We start from the raw sequence: 20,096 nt of genomic DNA on the forward strand, positions 1-20,096 counted from the left end.
AGAATAGAATAGAATAGAACAGAACAGCCTAGAATAGGATAGTAGAATAGAATAGAAAAAAGTAGAATAGCATCGAATCGAATAGAGTAGAATCGGTAAATTGAGAATGTGTTGTTGCTGCTGCTTTTATTATTATTATTATTATTATTATTATTATTATTATTATTATTATTGTTGTTGTTGTTGTTGTTGTTGCCATTGTATTACCATATTACAAATGCCCTTTTACCTGAACATTGGCGACTGAAAAAAACACGTTTCCATCTCCTTTCTGATCTTCATCCATTTTCGCACAAAAAGAAAAAAAGACTGGTCCAATTTCACAGATTAGATGACACATTTTATATCTGTACACAGAGTAATTAAATGCTATTGATTTTATGGATTCAAACCAAATGGACTGGACAGCTTCTTTCCCAAAGTGTACACAAATCTAAAGTCATTCTTGCACTAAAGACTGCTCATCTATCAAGGACTGTGTTCACTAAATACCGTGTTGGTATCTATATCAGTATAATGTATTTATTTATACTGTAGTGTGCACCTTGTTGGGAGGCTTAAAACTATCAAAGTACTGAGTAAAATTACAATAAAATGCGTTCAATTTCTATTTCTACTTGCAAATTGAAGAGGCAGATTAGACCTCACTTGTCGGAAATTGCGTCACCACAAACCCAGAGCCCTTTTGTCTCACGACCTCACTCGAAGGAAGTGTGTCGTAGACAGGTCGGGTAGCTCCGTACAAGAAAAGAAAAAAATAGAAAAAAATCAGGGGAGAAAAACTCGTTGGAATTTTGGATTTGGGAATTTTTGGACGAAGTTTACGAATTGTCCCGACCCGAGGGATTCCCGGGGAGGGAACGAAAGTCTTCAGCGTCGGTAATGATGTCTTAATTTTCCTTTTATGTTTATTTTCTCTGTTAATTTGTGCTGCACACGCCAGTCGTCTCTTCTCTGTCTCGTCTGCCGGAAGTCTACGTGTGGCTGCTTCGCGCAGCGTTGGGCTTTCGGCGTCGACAGTTTTTTTTACCACTTGCTCGTTTTTTTCATCCTCCCGAGTTTTTTTTTCCTTTTTTTGTTTTCACAGAGACGATGAGTGGTAGAGAGGCTGACCCGCAGTGTTGTTGTTCTTATGCTATTGGCTTTATGTCATAACCATCGGCTGGGATTGTTGGATGCTAGCTGACGTTGGACAAATTAAATATTTAGCTAGCTAGCTTCATAATCTACTAGAATCACATATTTTCAACGTGTCTATTTTGACAATATTTGTGGCAAATTGGTACGCATTTCCCCGCCACTCAATCCGCCCATAAACACAACAGTATCAGCATATATTTCACAAGACCAAGCTTGCTAAATATTAGTACATTTTGCTAGGTACAAGCTGTTCCCCAATCTTAAAATTGTCGACATTTTGGAACCTCTTCACAATCACCAGTCAACACAACATTCTAATCAGTAATACCTAATGGGAAGAAAAAACACATGTGGGCGTCTTTTGATAAAGCATGTTAGTTGATGATGTCAACAGAGGGTCTGAGAAATCATCAAGTCAATGTTGCCAATCACATTAATACTGTATGCAGCTGTTGCCAATCACTTTGCACATTATTGATGACGTATGACAAAAATCCATAGTTAATCAAGTAACACATTTGTTGTTTTTTTCTCTTTTGATAAAGTGAATGATGAGTTGTTTGCATATAGAACTATATAGACAAATCTCAGCATAGGCCTCTCAGATCTTCACGTGGGTCAAAGACGTGCAAAATGGCATTGTCATTCAGTGTAACGGATGCCTTCTGCTGACTGTAACTGTAAAAAACACGACTCTTTTAATGTATTTATTGTTACAGGGAATTCATGAAGGGGCATTCATTCAGGGCACACCCTTATCAATCTGTACCTGACTGTACTTTTTATTATTTTAGGAATGATGGAAGAGTCCCACTTCAACTCCTCATACTTCTGGTCTCACGTACCTACTGTGCAAGGACAGGTATGAGAATAAAACTGCTAATGCTTTGCCAAAGTCATGGAATGCATCTTTGGTATTTTTTCTGTTAATGATGGATGACTTGACTATAACTTTGTATTTTTGTGATGTAAACATCTAACTTTTATGTGGCATCACAGGTTGTACCAGAGATGTATAATATTAACATGTTTTTTGGTGATAATATTGTGAATGACGCTGAAGTAAACAACTGATGTGCTACCACATAATATAACATAATTCCATTTTACACACCAATCTGCAAGGCTGAAGTTGTTTATTATTGTTGCATCTTTATGCATACGTTATTATAGATGGTTTGCCAGAGTTATTTTAGCAAAGGCAGTTTAGTTTAACAAAGGCATCATACAAGTGCAGGTATTGTTGTCAAGCCACAGTAGCAGCAGCCAGCAGTACAGAATTTCAACACATCAGAAGATGTTGACATCACTTGTCCGCCAAGACTTGTCCGCCAAGACGTGCGTAATGGCGGCTGAGGCAGCACTGCGTGCTGCTCCCGCGTTCAGTGCATTTTCTCGCACTTGCCCTGAAATACACAAGACTATAGATGGAAATGTGATCGTAGAAGATGAACTCCTGAATTTTATTGTGGTGAAAATGAGGACGTTGAGTCAAGACGAAATCATCACATTGGTGACAAACCATTTCACTTCTGAGCGGATTGAATCCTCAAAGAAAGTCCTATTTGAAGTTTGTACCAAGACGACACAGCGGCTGGTCTCGCACAAAGGCGCACAAAAGGACATTAACAACGTTAAACTGTGTCTGAAAGTTCTGAATGAATGTGGAGACGATATACCTACCAAAATTCGTCTCTCACTTCCTGGATGAACTGCCTCCTGTCTCTTTTACGAGCATTGATGTGTCAGTGCTTTTGGGCAAAATGCAACAAATCAACTACAGCATTGCTGGGATGCAAAAAGTTATGGAAGCGCAGGTGGATGCGTGTGAAAGTTTACGCGCAGTCACCACATCTCTTGACAAACGTCTGGGCGCCGTGGAGAGGCCGTGCGGCCTTAATGGGGACGCCGCGGAATTCAGTTCTGACAACAGTGATGCAGAGAACCGACGTCGGCCTCCAACCAGGGGTGAAAGTGCTACGGAGAAGGAGGGTGAACCGTCAAAGCGGGCAGAGAAGGACAGCGGAGAAGGAGCTGCGACATCGGGTAACCACACCACCATGCCCACGGCAGCATTACTCAAGGACCAAGGACTGACACAGCCTAAATCGCCCTCCTGGAACCTGGTCGTGAGTGAGGGGAAACGGCGGAAAAACGCTACATCGGGAATCAGCCTCAGAAAACCCTCTTCGGACCCAACGTACTCTAAACCGGTACGCAAGAAACCTGGCATTATAGGTACCGGGACAACGAGTATTCAAGCAGTCCAAATGAAGATGGTGAGTGTTTTTGCAATGAGGTTTGATCCTTGCCTTGAAGCTGATACTCTCAGTAGTTACCTCAAAAACAAACTTGGTCGGGCAGTTGAATGTCGGAAGATAGAGACAGTGCATGGGAGATTTAGTTCCTTTCACGTTACTGCGGAATGTAAGGAGGTGGCAGAGATGTATGATCCCGACCTCTGGCCTACTGGATCGTTCGGCGCTATTACGAGGCGCGTCAACGCAGGCTACCTGGTGCATCGGTGCCGGAGACGCTACCCTTTGGGTCCAACCGTTCGGGGATCAGTGTTGCGGATATGAAGGTGGCCGCAATGGATACTCGCAAATCACAATCATGAGGCTTGCTTCATACAATTCCCGTGGTCCTGCGAACTGGGAATAGTGGAGGCGGATAAAGCAAGAAATGTTAATGTCATGCACCTGCTAGATGCGTATGACATTCTCTGTCTTCAAGAGACTTGGCTCTCCAAACAAGATCTGGACAGCTGAATGTGTTGCACAAAGACTTCCACGGAGCCGGTGAGTCCACCACTGACCTCAGTACAAGGATTGTGCGTGGTAGAATACCGGGGGGCCGTTGCAATATTATGGAATAAGAAATATGGATCCTATAGTGTCAGTCACTAGGCTGAATGTGGACTGGGCCATTGGCCTTGACATTAATATCGATAATAAAAGAATGCTCATCATAAATGTCTATATGCCTTGTGAATCTGCTCAGGCAGAGGATGAATTTTTAAGCAGACTGGCCTTTCTAAGGTCATTCATGGAAGGTTTTGATTCTACATGTGTTTACATAGTTGGAGATTTTTAATGCTGATTTATCTGACAGTAGGTCTTTATTTATGAGAGATTTAAATGAGTTCTGTAATTACAATAATATGTTTTTTAACTAGTCAGATCTTGCTACCTGACAATAGTTTTACTTATGTGAGCGATGCTTGGCAAACTACCTCTTGGCTTGATCATTTAGTGTGCACTGCAGATGCTCATTCCTCAGGGGTTAATATGGAGATCAAATGTGGCTTAGCCACCTCTGATCATATGCCTATATGTGACACTTAATGTTGAATTCTAGCTCTGGTTCCACTTAATGAGGTAAATGATACTAGAAAACTGGACTGGCTGAAAGTAACTGCAGGGGATTTTGAAAACTATTTTTCCTCTACTGACAAGATGTTGGGTCTTATTGAACTACCTAGAAATGCCTTGTTGTGCCAGGACATTAATTGCAAAAATGATGACTATGGTCATCAATTATGCTCATTGTATGATCACATAGTCAGCAGTCTTGTTGCTTCAAGCACCTTACTACTCGGAGAGGCAAAACTCACAGTAATGCTAAGCCTGGAGGGAATGAACATGTTAATGATCTTCATTTTGCTGCCAGAGGGGCTTTTAACCTCTGGTGTGATGCAGGCAGGCCAAGACAAGGCCCCCTGTTTGAAAATTAAAAGGCCACAAATGTTAAGTTTAAATATGCTCTTCGATTTATCAAGAGGAACGAAAACACCATGAGAGCTGATGCACTTGCTAACAGGCTACAGAATAATGATTATATTGACTTTTGGAAGGAGGTGAAAACGATGAACAACTGCAAAACATCTATGCCCTCTGATATAGATGGGGTGTTAAAAAATGGCGTAAGCATTACCAAGATCTATTTAATTGTATAAAGAATGAGCCATTTGAAGTTAATCATATTGATTCATCTGAAAACTTTGTAATAAGATCTGATGAAATTCTTGAGGCAATATCTGCACTTGATAATAATAAAGCATGTGGCATGGATCAAATCTGTGCTGAGCACCTGAAGTATGGCAGCAAGAAACTCTGCCCTCTTTTAGCAATGTGTTTTACTGGACTCCTCACCCACGGAGTGCTACCTGAGTCCTCTTTGGCCATATTGCTTGTTCCTGTACTGAAGGACAAAGCAGGCAAACTGAATAGTATTGACAACTACAGACCTATAGCGTTGTCTAGTATTCCCTCCAAAGTTTTAGAACAGGTCCTCATTAAAAGGCTTGATGTTTTTCTCTTAACAACAGACAACCAGTTTGGTTTTAAGAAGAAAACATGGCACTGATATGTGCATATTTGCGTTAAAGGAAATGGTAGCTCAATATGTGAACCAGAACTCCACTGTTTTTATGTGTTTCCTCGATGCTTCTAAGGCTTTTGACCGCATAAATCATACTAAATTATTTATTAAATTGCTACAGAGAGGGGGTCCCAAAAGGTCATCATCAGGATCCTTGTGTACTGGTACAGCCAACAGACGATGCGTGTCAAATGGGGGTGTGGTATATCCAGCCCATTTCATGTATCTAATGGTGTCCGCCCAAGGTGGGCTTTTATCTCCTGCCTTGTTTAATGTTTACATGAATGACTTATCTGCCCAGTTAAGTTTGTGTTCCACAGGCTGTTTTTATTGGTAATTCTTTGGTGAATCACTTATGTATGCAGATGATCTGGCCATTGTGAGCCCATGTAGTGCTGGGCTGCAACAATTACTTAAAGTATGCACTCAATATGGGCTTGTTCATGACATTAAATTTAATGCAAAGAAAAGTAATGTCATGATAGTGAGAACAAAAGAAGATAAGAAGATGACATTCCCTGTTTTCTATTTGTGTGATAACCCTCTTATGTAAGGAAGTACCTTGGTAATATAATTATAGATGATCTCTGTGATGATCGTGACATATATCGTCAACGACGTAAATTGTATGCCCAGGCCAACATGTTACTTCGCAAGTTTAGCATGTGCTCAGTCAATGTCAAATGCTCTCTGTTAGAGCCTTCTGTACACCCATGTATACTGCTCACTTATGGTGTAGGTATAAGAAAAGCAGCTACCAGAAGCTGACAGTAGCATATAATGACTCTATGAGACTGTTGATGAAGCTACCAAGATGGACCAGTGCTAGCAACCTCTTTGTGTACTCCAGTGTGCCTGGGTGTGATGCAGTCTTGAGAAATGTTATTTATAAGTTCATGTGCAGATTGGACTGCTCTCAAAACTGCATTATTCAAACCCTAGTGAGTCCAGTAAAGTGTTCTGTAAGGTTCTCCTCCAAGCTTAGGCGACACTGGAGAGAGTGCCTATTTGTTTGATGGGTGTGTCCCCATCTTTCATTTTATTTTCTTATTTTATTTCTTATTTTTCTTTGTCTTAACTTCTCTATGTAATGTATTGACTGTTGTCTTGATATGGACCATGTACTTTGAGTCTGAAGTAAATAAAGAATTGAGAATTGAATTGATCATGATTTGGCCAAATTGTGATGGAAGACCCGTGAATAAATCCAATCATGACACAGCTGCTGGCTATTCCCCGTAATAACATGCTTTGTTTTCCTCACCGACCACCGTGTGTGTGTGTGTGTGTGTGTGTGTGTGTGTGTGTGTGTGTGTGTGTGTGTGTGTGTGTGTGTGTGTGTGTGTGTGTGTGTGTGTTGCCCTGCAGATTGAAAACGCCATGTTTCTGAACAAGATGAAGGAGCAGCTGGCTCCGGACAAGAACCCGCCGTTCGCCCACTCGGCCCCCCACTACCCTGCCGCCGTGCTCACGGTGCCCGGCTCGGTCGCCATGGACGCGGTGGCGGGGGGCCGGGTGCCGAAGCAGGAGGGTGGGGGAGGTGGCCCCGGGTCTCACCTGCACCCGCCTCACACGTCGCAGAACATCACCGTGGTGCCTGTACCCTCCTCCGGCATCATGACCGCAGGTGTGTGTGTGTGTGTGTGTGTGTGTGTGTGTGTGTGTGTGTGTGTGTGTGTGTGTGTGTGTGTGTGTGTGTGTGTGTGTGTGTGTGTGTGTGTGTGTGTGTGTTTTTGTGTTTGGTGGGTTGTACAGTAGATGCCTTACAATGTACCACTAAGGTGAACAATGAAAGTACATGAGTATATACCTGTAGAAGATAGTAGTACTACATAGAAGTTCAACCCTGTCAATGATGTGGGCTGTCCAATAGCCAAAGCTTTCATTGCCCTTACCTTATCCATCTACCTTTTCTGCTCCTAACTACACTAACATTTTGTGTTTATAGCTCCTTTTCTTCCAGAAGATGTTTTCTCATAAGATATTTTGTATCATATGTATTTTTTTCCCTCCGATTAGCACTCAACTTCCTGTTTCTTCGTTCCTGGTCTCTTCTCCGCTCCTCCCGGCCTAATTCTTGTCTCTCCGTCTTCTGTCCACAGCGGGTTTTGTCATCACCACCCCTCAGGGCACGCTGGTCTCGCCAGCCTCTTCTTCCCAGTCTTTTGTTTCGGGCCACCCCACCACCACCATGATCGTGTCGGCGCTCCACCCGCCCAACGCAGGTAAGACTAGACTGCCCAGACACATCTCCCCTAGCCAGGCCACGCCCTCCTAGTGGCGCAACACCTTCAGCGTTGCTGCTAGTCAGGCCAGGAGCAATAAAAATATTGTTTCTGAGTTCCGGAAAAATTGGGAATTCCTCACACTTTGTCGGGAAGCAAACAACCGGTAGCAAGCCAAGGGAGACGGGTCAACCATGCCGTTTGGGAAATGTTAATTGTTATGCTCTTGTTCAGACCGAGTCTCGAAGAGATTTGAAAGTCGATGATGGTCAGGCTACATCTCCCCAGCACCCTGATAGCTAGTGTAGCCTGTAGCCCACACACACAACTCAACCCATCTGTTAGCATTAGCGCCTTCCTGCACCAGGGGCCTAGAATTTTCTTAAAACCCCATGCACGCTCCATTCCATTACACCGGAGTCTGGGAGAGATCGAGAGGTAGAGAGAGAGAGAGAGAGAGCCTCACAGGCAGAGACTTTATTTACTGTGCGGTGTGGGAATAAGGCTGTGTGCATCCCATGACGGGCCAGTTAATTCACTTAAGCCCTCATAGAAATGCGCCTCATGTAGCGTGACTGGGTGTTCCTGTCAGCAGCTTTTGCTCTGAGGCAGCAGCAGCAGCAGACGCTCGGTGCTGTGAGCTTCAGAGAGAGAGAGAGAGAAGCTCTACGTGCTGATCAGAGGGGCACCTGAGGGGAGAGAACGCTGAGCACAGAACTGAAGCTGACGGCAGACAGTGTTGCCAGATGTGTCTGATCAAATCCCGCCCAAACGGTGCTCAAAAACCTCCCGGAGGTGCTAAATTCTGCCCAATTTTAACTAATTGTATTGATTTCTATGGGCATAAAACGGCAGAAAGACCCGCCAAATGGCCGATTTTTACAGTTTTTACCCGCAGCCGGCTTTCCCAAGCAGCCCAATTGGGTGGGTAACCGCCCAATCTGGCAACACTGGCAGCAGAGGGGGGAAAATGGTAAATTATCTAAATAAAACTAACGTCTGGGCTTCCAACAGACAAGAAGGATGTGGGCACCGTGCCTCCCATCGTCATCCCCACGCCGGGCAAGCGGGGCAGGAAGAAGAAGTCGGAGATGTCACGGGTGGGGCCTACCACCACGGGCCACCATGTGCTGCCCACGGGCAGTGAGGCGCTCATCCTGGCCCACCTTGCTGCTGGAGGACAGGTGTGTGTGTGTGTGTGTGTGTGTGTGTGCACGTGCGTGTGCGCATGTGTGTGTTTGTTGGTTTGAAGGACTGTTGAAGTTACCATAAAGTACAGAGGTGTGGTGGGGTTATTGCTGCTACTAATTGCTGGGGTTATTGCTTATCATTTGCTGTAAGGATCCTTCTATATTTGTAAAGGTAATGCATACCATAGTAGATTGTGACACCAATGACCGTTTCATGTACTTAAATTGTGAAAATGGAATTCGGTGATTGGGAAAATAAAATACTCATCATCACTCCCCACTGCAGCTGTAGTTTCGTTTGCATAATTTTTAACGCCAAGCATGAATCCAAATATTCACCCAGCGTTGTGTTGTTTTGCAGCATCACCCATCAGACCCGTACGATTTATCAAACGAGGACGAGGAGCACGTGGTGAAGAACGGAACCAAGACGTACAGGTACGGCAGGCGGGGAGGACCAACAAAACTCCGCCCTCCGCCCCACCCACCCACGCATCTGCCCCACCCACAACCCCTACACACCCCCATCTTTAAAACCGTGCAGGTGGTTCGAAGGGCTGCACACCTGCACAATGACATGCCTGTTATGTGCACATGCTGTAGGCTTTAGAGTAGGGTAGACGCAGGGACCTCTGGCAGGAGGCTTCAGTGGAGCTCGGCTTCAGCGCGCGCACTGACACGCACACCGCACCGCTGCTGCATTTGCATGGCTGCTACCGGGACGGACAGAAGCAGACACGGGGGAGGGCAGGGGGAACCACCACACGCGCTGTCCTCAGTCTCACCTGCTTGCGCTTTTGTTGGGTGGGGCAGATGGAGTGACTGTCTTGTAGATGCGTGTAGAGGTGTGTGTAGAGGTGTGTGTGGTTGTGATTGCGTGTGTGTGTTCGCACAAGTTTCTGTCCATCGCTGCATGCGAAAGCCTTCCATCTCCCTTGGCAACTTGAGCAGACCTCGCACCGTGCCCCTCTACTCTGGAACAGCCCTCCTCTCCTCTTCTCTTGCCCTCGTCTCAGCCTCCACCCGCCCTACTACACCCTCACTTTCACTCCCTCACACACACACACACACACTCACTTTGTGGTGTCACTGGTGTGATTGTGGATCCTCTTGTCTATGCACATCTCTCTTATCTCTCCACAGCATCTGTTTGTCCTGCTGCCTTTTGCTACACAGATCTCACCTCTCCTCCTTTCTCTCCTCCTTCTTCTTCTCTTCTTTCTTCTCTGTGCCTGTGTCTCCTCCTCCTCTATCATCCCTCTTGTGACCTTCTCCTCTCTTCTTCCGTTTCTTTTATTGTGCACTCATGTGTACCCACTTCCTGTTAATCCTTTGATGTGGCTTCATCCCTCTTTTTGGTCATCGTCTTTCTTTCCTCTCCATTGGTCCCCATAAATCATCTGTTTTTTTTCTTTTGTCCTTTCTTTCCTACTTCAAATTTTCTTTCTCTCTCATCCATCTCACTTCTTCTCCACCCCTCCTTACACTTTTCCTATTTTCATTCATTCTTACTTTTCATTTCATTTGGCCTGTCTACTCCTCCTCCTTTTTTTTTTTACACTCCCATCGTTCCTCCTCCCCTCCCTTGCCCCCCCCCCCCCCCCTCCTCCTGTGGTCTCTGTGTCTTCTCTCGCCCGTAGGTGCCGGATGTGCGCGGTGACCTTCTTCAGTAAGTCAGACATGCAGATCCACGCAAAGTCTCACACAGAGGCCAAACCGCACAAGTGCCCCCACTGCTCCAAATCCTTCGCCAACTCCAGCTACCTGGCGCAGCACATCCGCATCCACAGCGGGGCCAAGCCCTACACCTGCTCCTACTGCCAGAAATCGTTCAGGCAGCTCAGCCACTTACAGCAGCACACACGGTACTACTGCCGTCATGTCATGCCATGCAGCCCCCGCCCCGGGAGACAGCTACCCTTTCCCTTTTTCGCTCGCTCTCTCTCTCTCTCTCTCTCTCTCTCTCTCTCTCTCGCTCGCTCTCTCTCTCTCTCTCTCTCTCTCTCTCTCGCGCGCTCTCTCTCTCTCTCTCTCTCTCTCTCTCTCTCTCTCTCTCTCTCTCACTCACACACTCCCCCCTTCCATGACTGGACTGGCCATCTGACATACCGGCATTTCCCGGTGGGCCCTGTACCCTCTTGGGCCCCTATTTTCAGAAATAATTAAATAACGTTTCTGAAAATAGGGGCACACAAGGGTGCGGGGCCCACCAGTGAGTCAGTTCTGCGCCGCTAATTATGAGGGGCCCCTTTAATCCAAAAGTGCCCGGGCCCCATTTCTCCCCCAGTCCAGCCCTGCCCCCTTCTCTCTCTCTCTCTCTTTCTCTCTCTCTCTCTCTCTCTCACACTCCCCCCTTCTCTTTCTCTCTCTCTCTCTCTCTGTCGGTCTGCTCTGGGTGGGGGGGCTGGGCTGGGGCTGGTGTTAGGGTGGAGTGTGGGGTGTCGCATGTGGGTGCGGAATAGAATGAAGTGGAGGAGAGTGGTTGGGAGGCTGTGTGTGTTCTGTCTGTGTGTTCTGTGTGTTTTGGAGCATATGTCGGGTGAATGGGTTGAATGTGTGCTGGATGAGAGAAAGAGGAGTGGAAGGCAGCGTTCCTCAAATCACTTCCCCCTAATATGCAAAACTGGAGGCAATTGATATTGCTCACTAATATAATGAACGCATTTTGTCATGGTGCGCCGATAAATTCCCCGAATTGGTACAGAAATCACTCATGACATTTTGCATTTAACATCTGGTTTGAGGACTTTTCCTTCAGAGCTGTGGTGCGTCTGCACACTGCATTGCGCTAGATTGATGTGTGTGTGTGTGTGTGTGTGTGTGTGTGTGTGTGTGTGTGTGTGTGTGTGTGTGTGTAAACATGTGCTATGCTTGACAACAAGGATTTGTGTGGAAAAAAGTGTGTTGAAAGATTTAGTCTAGAATAGGTGCGCCGTGAAGCAGCTCATCATCATGTGGGGAACGTGAGAACCCTTCTGGTCTTTTCTGGTCTGTGCATGGGGTGGCTTCATATAGAGGGAAAAAAAGTTATGTCCGTATATATTTCCCCATATTGTCATGGGAAAATCTTGCCTGTTTTTACCATCTGCAAGCGTTCTTGATTCAAATTCCTCTTCATGGGATTGGATATTTTGGGATGAGATTGCACATGTTACATACGAGCAGATTACTCGTCACTACAACAGATAGTGATCAGTTCAAATGCACATTTTAAATTTAAAGGAAATTGTAATTTAATTTATCTCTATCCCATGCAAAGACATGCACAAGGCTGACATTAAAAGGACAGGACCATTAAGCCATTTTAGCCTAAGGCACCTGCAAAAAAATGCCTGCTGAATGCCCAAGCCCTTTTTGGGAAAAGGTGCCCTCTGCCTATTAAAACCTAAATATCTCAGCCTCAGAAGCAACATGAAATAGTTGCATTTAAAGTTGCATTTAAAAGCTTGGGCCCTCATTTTGCATTCGAATGTGTTCATTCAGCTCTTACAGACCCATATTTTAATTTTAAAAACTCTCAAATCTCAAGAGCCTGAAAGCAGCGTATATGTCGCTCCAGTCGCCAAAGGTCAAACAATGTATACACAGCATCAGGTTAAAATGGGTTAACCGTGTGTAAGCACAGCACTTAAGCTGCTGTTTGTTCAGTCTGCTCTTCTTTCTAGCTTTATGTTCTAGTAATTCACATGTGCTGGTAGGGGCAGGAATAGGTGGACTCAATACTGGCAGTTGCTGTGTCATTTCTGTAGTGATGATTAAAATATGCTCAAGGCAAGGGGATTTAATTGACCAGAATTTTATCATGACCACTAATCGAGATCAGTTGTTTTTCCCAACACCATATCTACACATCTTGTTTTATTGTTGTTGATAATCATCCAGTGCATTAAGATGAGGGCATCCGTTCATGACCATCATTTGAGGTTCATCTTAAATTGTCCTGCAAATCATAACGAAAATTAGCCTATTACACTGACAGTTCAAGGCCAACCTCATTAATGATGGAAATGAATCAGTTTTGGATCTTCCTTGATGGATTGACACTGGAGGTTAACCCCACAGATGCGTGCATACATCTGTTAATTTGACCACATTGCAGAGTAGGGCTGCTCGATTATGAAAAAAAATCAATATCACGATTAGTTCAGTCAATATTGATATAACGATTTTTTTAGACAATATTTCTTTTAAAGACAAATAATTGCGCCAAACAATTCACAATCTTCCCTCCCTTCAGCAGTGTGAGTGTAGGTCCATAGAGAAACACACAGTAGCGTTCTGCATGAGTGTTGGTTAGTAAGTCTGCTCTGTGCTCGCAATGGCTCACGTGAAAAGGGAATGTATTTTGCTTAGCGTAACCTACCTTTTAGCAGCATAGACAAATGACAAAAATATTGTTTCAACTCGATATTATGAAATATGATATTGATATTGTTTGACAGCAATATTGATCTCACAATATAAATTCGATATATTGTACAGCCCTAGTTCATACTCCAAATATCTTGATTGTCAGCTGTGCACTCCAGAGCTTTCTCTTCATACCACAAACACATTATCTCTCTGCCATGCTGTGTCGCTTTTGGGCAAACCTTGTGTGTGTGTGTTGTCAGGGTTGCACAGCTGAAATAATTTTGGCTTTTCTATTTCATTGGCCGGGGCCGTTTGCCTCTCCACATTGTGCCAGTGGTTGAGGGTTGAGGGTGGGCTGATTATCCTTCAGGATCCCGTGACAGACGTGAGTGTCATGCTGAACCTGTCATGCTGAAACCTCCTCCCTGTTTGTGTGAGACGATGGGGACCCGTAATCAGGGCCGCTGACAGCTTTGGCCGGGCCCAGGACAAGTAATCTGAATGAGCCCCTCCACCTTATACATACAACGGAATGAGAACTCATTTCTGGGCCCCCTCTCTCCCTGGGCCCGGGATAACTGACCCTTTGTCCCCCCCTGTCAGCATCCCTGCCCGTACTAGTGCATCTGGATGGGGCTTGTCCTTGAGCGTCTGCCTCCCTCAGCCAAACCTCCTCAAACATCTGGCCACGGCAGCTGCCAGCCTGCTCCCTCTTGCACCGTGTCTATCGCTCTCTGCTCCTCCTCTCTCCTCACCTCATTTCATCTCCTCTCCTCTCATCTCATCTAATGCCCTCGACTCTCAATGTTTCTCCCCTCATCATTCCCCAAATCCCCAATCCTCTCTCCCCTTCTCTCTTACCCCTCTTCCCTTCTCCCCATCTATGTCTGTCTGTCTGTCTGTCTGTCTGTCTGTCTGTCTCTCTCTCTCTCTCTCTCTCTCTCTCTCTCTCTCTCTCTCTCTCTCTCTCTCTCTCTCTCTCTCTCTCTCTCAGATGTATTCCCATGGGTGTAGGGCCCGGGATAACATCACATGTGTATCAGATCAGTGTATCAGTATCATGGTGCCTCTGTGGGGAAGGGAAAAGAGCCCTAGCCAGAGATGAGACAGTAGCAGAGCACAGTGGAGTCAGACACCAGGGGTTGGTGTGGTGTGGTGTGGTGTGATGATGTGTGGGCGGTGTTGCCATGCCAACAGTGCATTGTTGATGGGTTTTTGTCTCGGCATCTGCACTCCTCAAACATGATTTCTCTCAGTGTGATGGCGTGGCAGCCAATGACCTGCAATTATTCCGGGTAAACATTGCTACCCGTCGGCTGCGATAAGAGCGCCTCTGATGTGTGTTTGCTGCCCTCTTGGGTATCATGTCTGTAAATGCAGTGTCTCATCTGGTGGATTAAATAAACCATGATCTCTCTCTTTCTCCCCCGTGCTCTCTCTCTCTTTCTTTCTTTCTTTCTTTTTTTCGTCTCTTTCTTTCTTTCTTTCTTTCTTTCTTTCTTTCTTTCTGTCTTTCTGTCTCTCTCTCTCTCTCTCTCTCTCTCGCTCTCGCTCTCGCTCTCACTCTCACTCTCCTTCTCCTGCCTTGTTGACCAACTTCACCCTCTGTGAAGAAACCACACGGAGTCCAAGCCACACAAGTGCCCCCACTGCACCAAGTCGTTTGCCAACACCAGCTACCTGGCGCAGCACATCCGCATCCACACAGGTGTGAAGCCGTACGCCTGCTCCTACTGCGAGAAGACCTTCAGGCAACTCAGCCACCTGCAGCAGCACAACAGGTCATTACACACCTGTTCCTCCACACGGAGAATCACTCACACACACACTCACACACACACTCACACACACACTCACACACACACACACACTCACACTCTCTCTCTCTCTCTCTCTCTCTCTCTCTCTCTCTCTCTCTCACACACACACCTGGCACGGTCGTCTTCTGTTTTACCTGCATCTCATTTGTTACTCCTGTCTGTCGGATGACACTAACGTCTCGTGCTCTCAACGTGATCCCCCGTGCCCCACAAATCAGCCTCCCTCATGCAGCCAGTTCATTATGGCTGATAAATCATTCAGTGCTCAAAGGCTTACTTTGTGTCCTCGTCCGTGTGTTGTGTGTGTGTGTGTGTGTGTGTGTGTGTGTGTGTGTGTGTGTGTGTGTGTGTGTGTGTGTGTGTGTGTGTGTGTGTGTGTGTGTGTGTGTGTGTGTGTGTGTGTGTGTGTGTGTGTGTGTGTGTGTGTGTGTGTGTGTGTGTGTGTGTGTGTGTGTGTGCGCGTGCGCGTGCGCGTGCGCGTGTGTGCGTGTAGGATCCACACGGGTGACCGGCCGTATAAGTGTGTGCATCCTGGTTGTGAGAAGGCCTTCACACAGCTCTCAAATCTACAGGTGAGTGTGATGCAATTGCTTGTTGTTCATAATGTTGCCATGTGAAGAAAATAAACTGTAGAAAAAATAATAAGCAGCACCAAAAAACGTACTTACTTGCCTGTGTCTTGAGTATATTACATTAATATTTGATACTATTTATTATGATTTATTATTTATTTGAGGGATTGAGCATGCCGCTAGAAAGCTCCTTATCTGGCGAGTATCTCCTCATGCGGTCCTGAATAATACACCTCATGGCTCACCTTCACCAAAACAAACTTCTCTTAAGTGCCTGGAGCTCTACAGTCCTATACCACGTTTAATTAGTAATGAATCGCTGTCTCTCTCTCCCTATCTCTCTCTGTGTCTCTCTCTCTCCCTATCTCTCTTTCCCTCTCTCTCTTTCTCTTTTTCTCTTCCGCTTTCTATTTCTCTCTCTCTCTTTCTCTTCCGCTTTCTATTTCTCTCTCTCTGTCTCTATCTCTCTCTCTCTCTCTCTCTCTCTCTTTCCCTATCTCTCTTTATCTTTTTCTCTTCCGCTTTCTATTTCTCTCTCTCTCTCTGTCTGTCTCTCTTTCCCTCTCGATCTTTCTCTTTTTTCTTCCGCTTTCTCCCTCTTTCCCCCTCTCCCTGTGTGTCTCCTGTACTTTACTGTACTATCAGTCCCACCGTCGGCAGCACAACAAGGACAAGCCCTACAAGTGTCACAGCTGCAACCGAGGCTACACGGACGCCGCTAGCCTGGAGGTGCACCTGTCCACGCACACGGTCAAGCACGCCAAGCTCTACTCCTGCGGCCTGTGCAATCGCACATACACATCGGTATGCATGCATTGCAATCTGCCAACCAAACCACATCAAACAGACCATCAAACGTTATGCGAAACAGTTCTGGCTGGGTTTGAAATGTATACTAGGAGTTAATGCCGTTTCTAGTAGCAGATTATCAGGGTGTTGCAACCACAGCTAATGCCACCACTGTTGTATAAATTAAAGGATTTTTAACTGTAAAACTTTTCTAAGAAGCATATTCATTGCGTGTACATTAATTACCAATGACTAATTAATTTGGCTGTACCACCTTATGTCTGCTACTGACAAAAGAAACATCATTGACTATTTCAAGACAGTTGTCCAAGAGAGAATTCTATTAATATTTCATATGTGAATGTAGCAGAAATAATGAAGAAAATGTTCAGCCAGTGTTATTTTTTTTAAACTCACTCTCTTTAAACTCTAAAACTTTAAACTCTTAACACACTCTCTTTACATGGTTTAGCCGAACTCCACCTTGCAGATTTGTATTTCGGTACTTTCGGTCCCTTTTTAATCTTGTTGAGGAGACAAAAAGCACAATATTTTTTACTCTTACATTGGCATCAAGCCTATAATGAGATGTAATAAACAAATCTTGAATCTTGCATCAGCTGGTCATTTATCTTAGTTATCAGTTCGTCTTTTGTTGAAAAATTGACTTTTTTTCTTTTTCTTCTTCTTTCTCATCCTCCTGTGTCTCTCTTATTGCGTCACTGCCTCTGCTGCCCACCTGCTCCACCGCTCTCTGCCTGCAGGAGACGTACCTGATGAAACACATGAGCAAACACAACCCTGAACACATTGCCAACGCCGCCGCAGCAGTGGTGGTCACCCAGCACCCCCAGTCCGGCGCCAGCCAGAACCCCAGCTCATCCCCGGGCCGCGTCGACGTGAGCAACAGCAGAGCAGACGGAGGCGCAGGTGGCACGGGAGGAGCCGGCGGTGGTGGTGGGGGTGGTGGTGGCGGGAGGGGGAGAGGAGGAGGAGGAGGAGGATCTGGAGGAGGAGGACAAAGCCAAGAACAGTCGCAAGCGGCTCACAGCACCCCTGGCAGCTACCCCCATGTGGACGGGGTGCCGTGCCCCTTTGACCTGCACCAGTACAAGACTGTATCGGCGGGAGATCTCCAGTACAAGCCTGTGAGCTTGGCAGGCCTTGCGGGCCACAAAGACCTTTGCCTGGCTGTGGCCGCCTCCACGATCCAGGTGGAGCACCTAAACTCCTAGACTCCTAGACGAGATGAGACGAGAAGAGAGGGAGGTGACCAAGACCGAGAGAAAAGGAGGAGGCGAGGGGAGCTGGAAAGAGCACTAAAGCACTGGCAGAATGGCAAGGCTTTCATTCTGTCTTACAGTACAGACAGTGTTTACTGATGCAGATCTTCAATACGATACCTCTGGGAATGCCGTTCAGTTATGTCCCAATTTTTTGTTTTTGTTTTTGTATTTAGAGAGGCTTTGTCATTCGAATGGTTGAATGAATGGAAGGGCTTTGAATGCATCCTTCCTGAGAATGGCCATCTATCTACCCCAGTTGTAAAATTTACAACTTTTAAAATTTAAATTCACCTCAATTGAATGGGCTCTGTAGGTATAGGGGTTGGAGAAATGAATGGAAAGAAATTTGCCTTTTAAAAAACAATACATGTGTCAGTAATTAGAGTAGTACACATTTTTGAAGGGATGTAGGGGAATTGCAATAGATTTCTCAAGGAGAAACTACCCTGGAATAAGTTGTGCTGATAATGGTACAGGACCAAGAGAATGCTTCGATTGGGATGCCAAAAGCATCTTAGAACTGCCTCTTTCTCACTGAGGGTGTTATGGTGCATTCTTTTGAAACCTGGTTGTCGGAAACCCAGACCTCCGCCTTTGGAAAGCGCAAAAGAACGGGTACTCAACTCGGGGTTCCGAAACAGAAACTCTGAGAACTTTGGTGTACCCTGAGTTCGTTTAATATTAATGTTTTCTGATATTTCTATTGTCCCCAGCTTGCAATAGAATGCAACAGTTGTCTGGAGAACAACCTCGGGTCTACCGATAGTCGAGTTTCAAAAGAATGAGCCATTAGTCGGGCAATTGGGATCACATGCCTCTTTGCCCTCCTTCATTAAGTCAATCTAAACATAGAACTACTTACTATCGATTAGAGTCCCTGTAGTCTCCATGTGCCTATTATCATTTTCTTTTAGCCTTGTAAACTAGACAAAACCTCACCGGCAGAATATGTTTTTGCCTGGTGGGTTGGTCTAGTCTTGCACCATAGGGCCATAGCATTGCTAAGGAACGAATGCAGACATTTAGGAAAGAAGAATCCTCGCAGATCAGTTGGGCTTGCTTCAAAGCCGTTGAATGGAGCCGTTTAATGGTGTCCCCTAATATTTAAGTCAATGCTTTGCACCTTTTCTTTCTTTTCAGCATTGAATCTAGCAGACTTAATCTCTCAACGATCTGTTTAGGTTGACCTTTTAGTTAATTAACGATATTCCGTTATATTCAAAATGCCAACATAGCTCGAGGCTTAGATCCTCTGAATGTGTTCAACTCATGGATAAATGAAGGGAAATTACGTCGTGATCAGATTTTTAGGAATTCACAAATCCTTGTTTCCATCTTTGTCTTCATTTTTGTTTCCAACCCCTGTACATATCCAGCAGTACTTAAAAATGGACAGAGTTAATTCAGGAGTATAAACAATCATCCCAGCATCACCCGCTCCTCTTACTATTGTCCACATAATGAGCCTTAAATGCTCATGGTCCTCTAAGAAGTCAGATTCGATCAGAGTAAAACTTGCATTAACATTAGATTTCATAAGTGAGCCCCAATGCCTTTTCTAAACATTCAAGGAAAATCGCTATGCATCTGATTTTTAGCAAATGAAATCAAAGAAATAGACAAGGACTGTAGACACAAACACCTGCTACTGTAGTGAGACCACCACTGGCAGGGGTGAGTGAAAAAGTGATCTGCTAGGAAGGAGTTGTCTTCTTTTTTATTTGTTGACATTTATATACGTAAGATCTTCCTTGAAAGGTTTCCCTTTCGATGGCTAAAGCCATAATGGTGCCGATACTCTACTTATGCTCTCTGTGAAAGTAACTTTTCATACTTTACTACAGACAGTGGTCATTTTATATGTAACTTCAGTTTTATTATTATGGTTGTTGCGTTGCATTTTTGTAAAGTCCCTATTGTGTATAAAGTATGCATTTAACCTTTTTTCATGTTAAAAAGGGATGTATGTCTGCTTTGGTCCTTTCTATGAGGGGGGTTAAGAGGGTTTTTGTTTTTTTCATATAAGTATTCAAGTATATAAAACATATATACAGTATGTGAGGGTGAAGGGGGTGGGGTTCTGGAGGCTTCTTCTGTTGACCACCAAGTTGTTAGTTGGAACACGATTGGCTGGTTGGTGCTGTATGTAATGCCCTTTCTTGTCTTTGGTTGTGTCTTTTTAAAAATCTGTATTCTTACTATCATTATTATTACAAAACGTACCCACCATTATATTGTACTTTGTGCACCCAGCATAGTAGAATGATATGAACCAGAGTGTTTACCTCTATCAAACCAATAAAAGAAATCTCAGTGTAAAATAATAATAATATATATT

At 45.0% G+C, this 20,096-nt stretch overlaps 1 protein-coding gene across 2 annotated transcripts; it reads left to right on the top strand.

Moving 5' to 3' along the window:
* The first annotated feature begins 278 nt into the window (after positions 1 to 278).
* znf384b (zinc finger protein 384 b) lies at positions 279 to 20,090 on the top strand. 2 transcript variants are annotated; one of them, XM_063198851.1, is made up of 11 exons: positions 279 to 879; positions 1,935 to 2,002; positions 6,892 to 7,150; positions 7,626 to 7,748; positions 8,763 to 8,932; positions 9,300 to 9,376; positions 10,579 to 10,803; positions 14,905 to 15,072; positions 15,605 to 15,683; positions 16,329 to 16,487; positions 17,237 to 20,090. In XM_063198851.1, the coding sequence occupies exons 2-11, from the start codon at positions 1,937 to 1,939 to the stop codon at positions 17,705 to 17,707; spliced, it is 1,797 nt and encodes a 598-aa protein (XP_063054921.1). In that variant the 5' UTR covers positions 279 to 879; positions 1,935 to 1,936; the 3' UTR covers positions 17,708 to 20,090. The 2 variants fall into 2 exon arrangements, with proteins under 2 accessions (XP_063054921.1, XP_063054922.1); XM_063198852.1 differs by lacking the exon at positions 10,579 to 10,803 and having other exon boundaries at positions 282 to 879.
* The last annotated feature ends 6 nt before the right edge of the window (positions 20,091 to 20,096 follow it).

This window comes from Engraulis encrasicolus, chromosome 5 (assembly GCF_034702125.1).
Source record: "Engraulis encrasicolus isolate BLACKSEA-1 chromosome 5, IST_EnEncr_1.0, whole genome shotgun sequence".
NCBI lineage: Eukaryota > Metazoa > Chordata > Actinopteri > Clupeiformes > Engraulidae > Engraulis > Engraulis encrasicolus.

Excerpts from the sequence above, each read along its gene's own strand:
- znf384b (XM_063198851.1), top strand. The coding sequence starts at position 1,937 with ATGATGGAAGAGTCCCACTTCAACTCCTCATACTTCTGGTCTCACGTA. Across the intron at positions 2,003-6,891 it reads TACCTACTGTGCAAGGACAG|ATTGAAAACGCCATGTTTCT; the intron begins GTATGAGAATAA and ends GTTGCCCTGCAG. Across the intron at positions 9,377-10,578 it reads AACGGAACCAAGACGTACAG|GTGCCGGATGTGCGCGGTGA; the intron begins GTACGGCAGGCG and ends TCTCGCCCGTAG.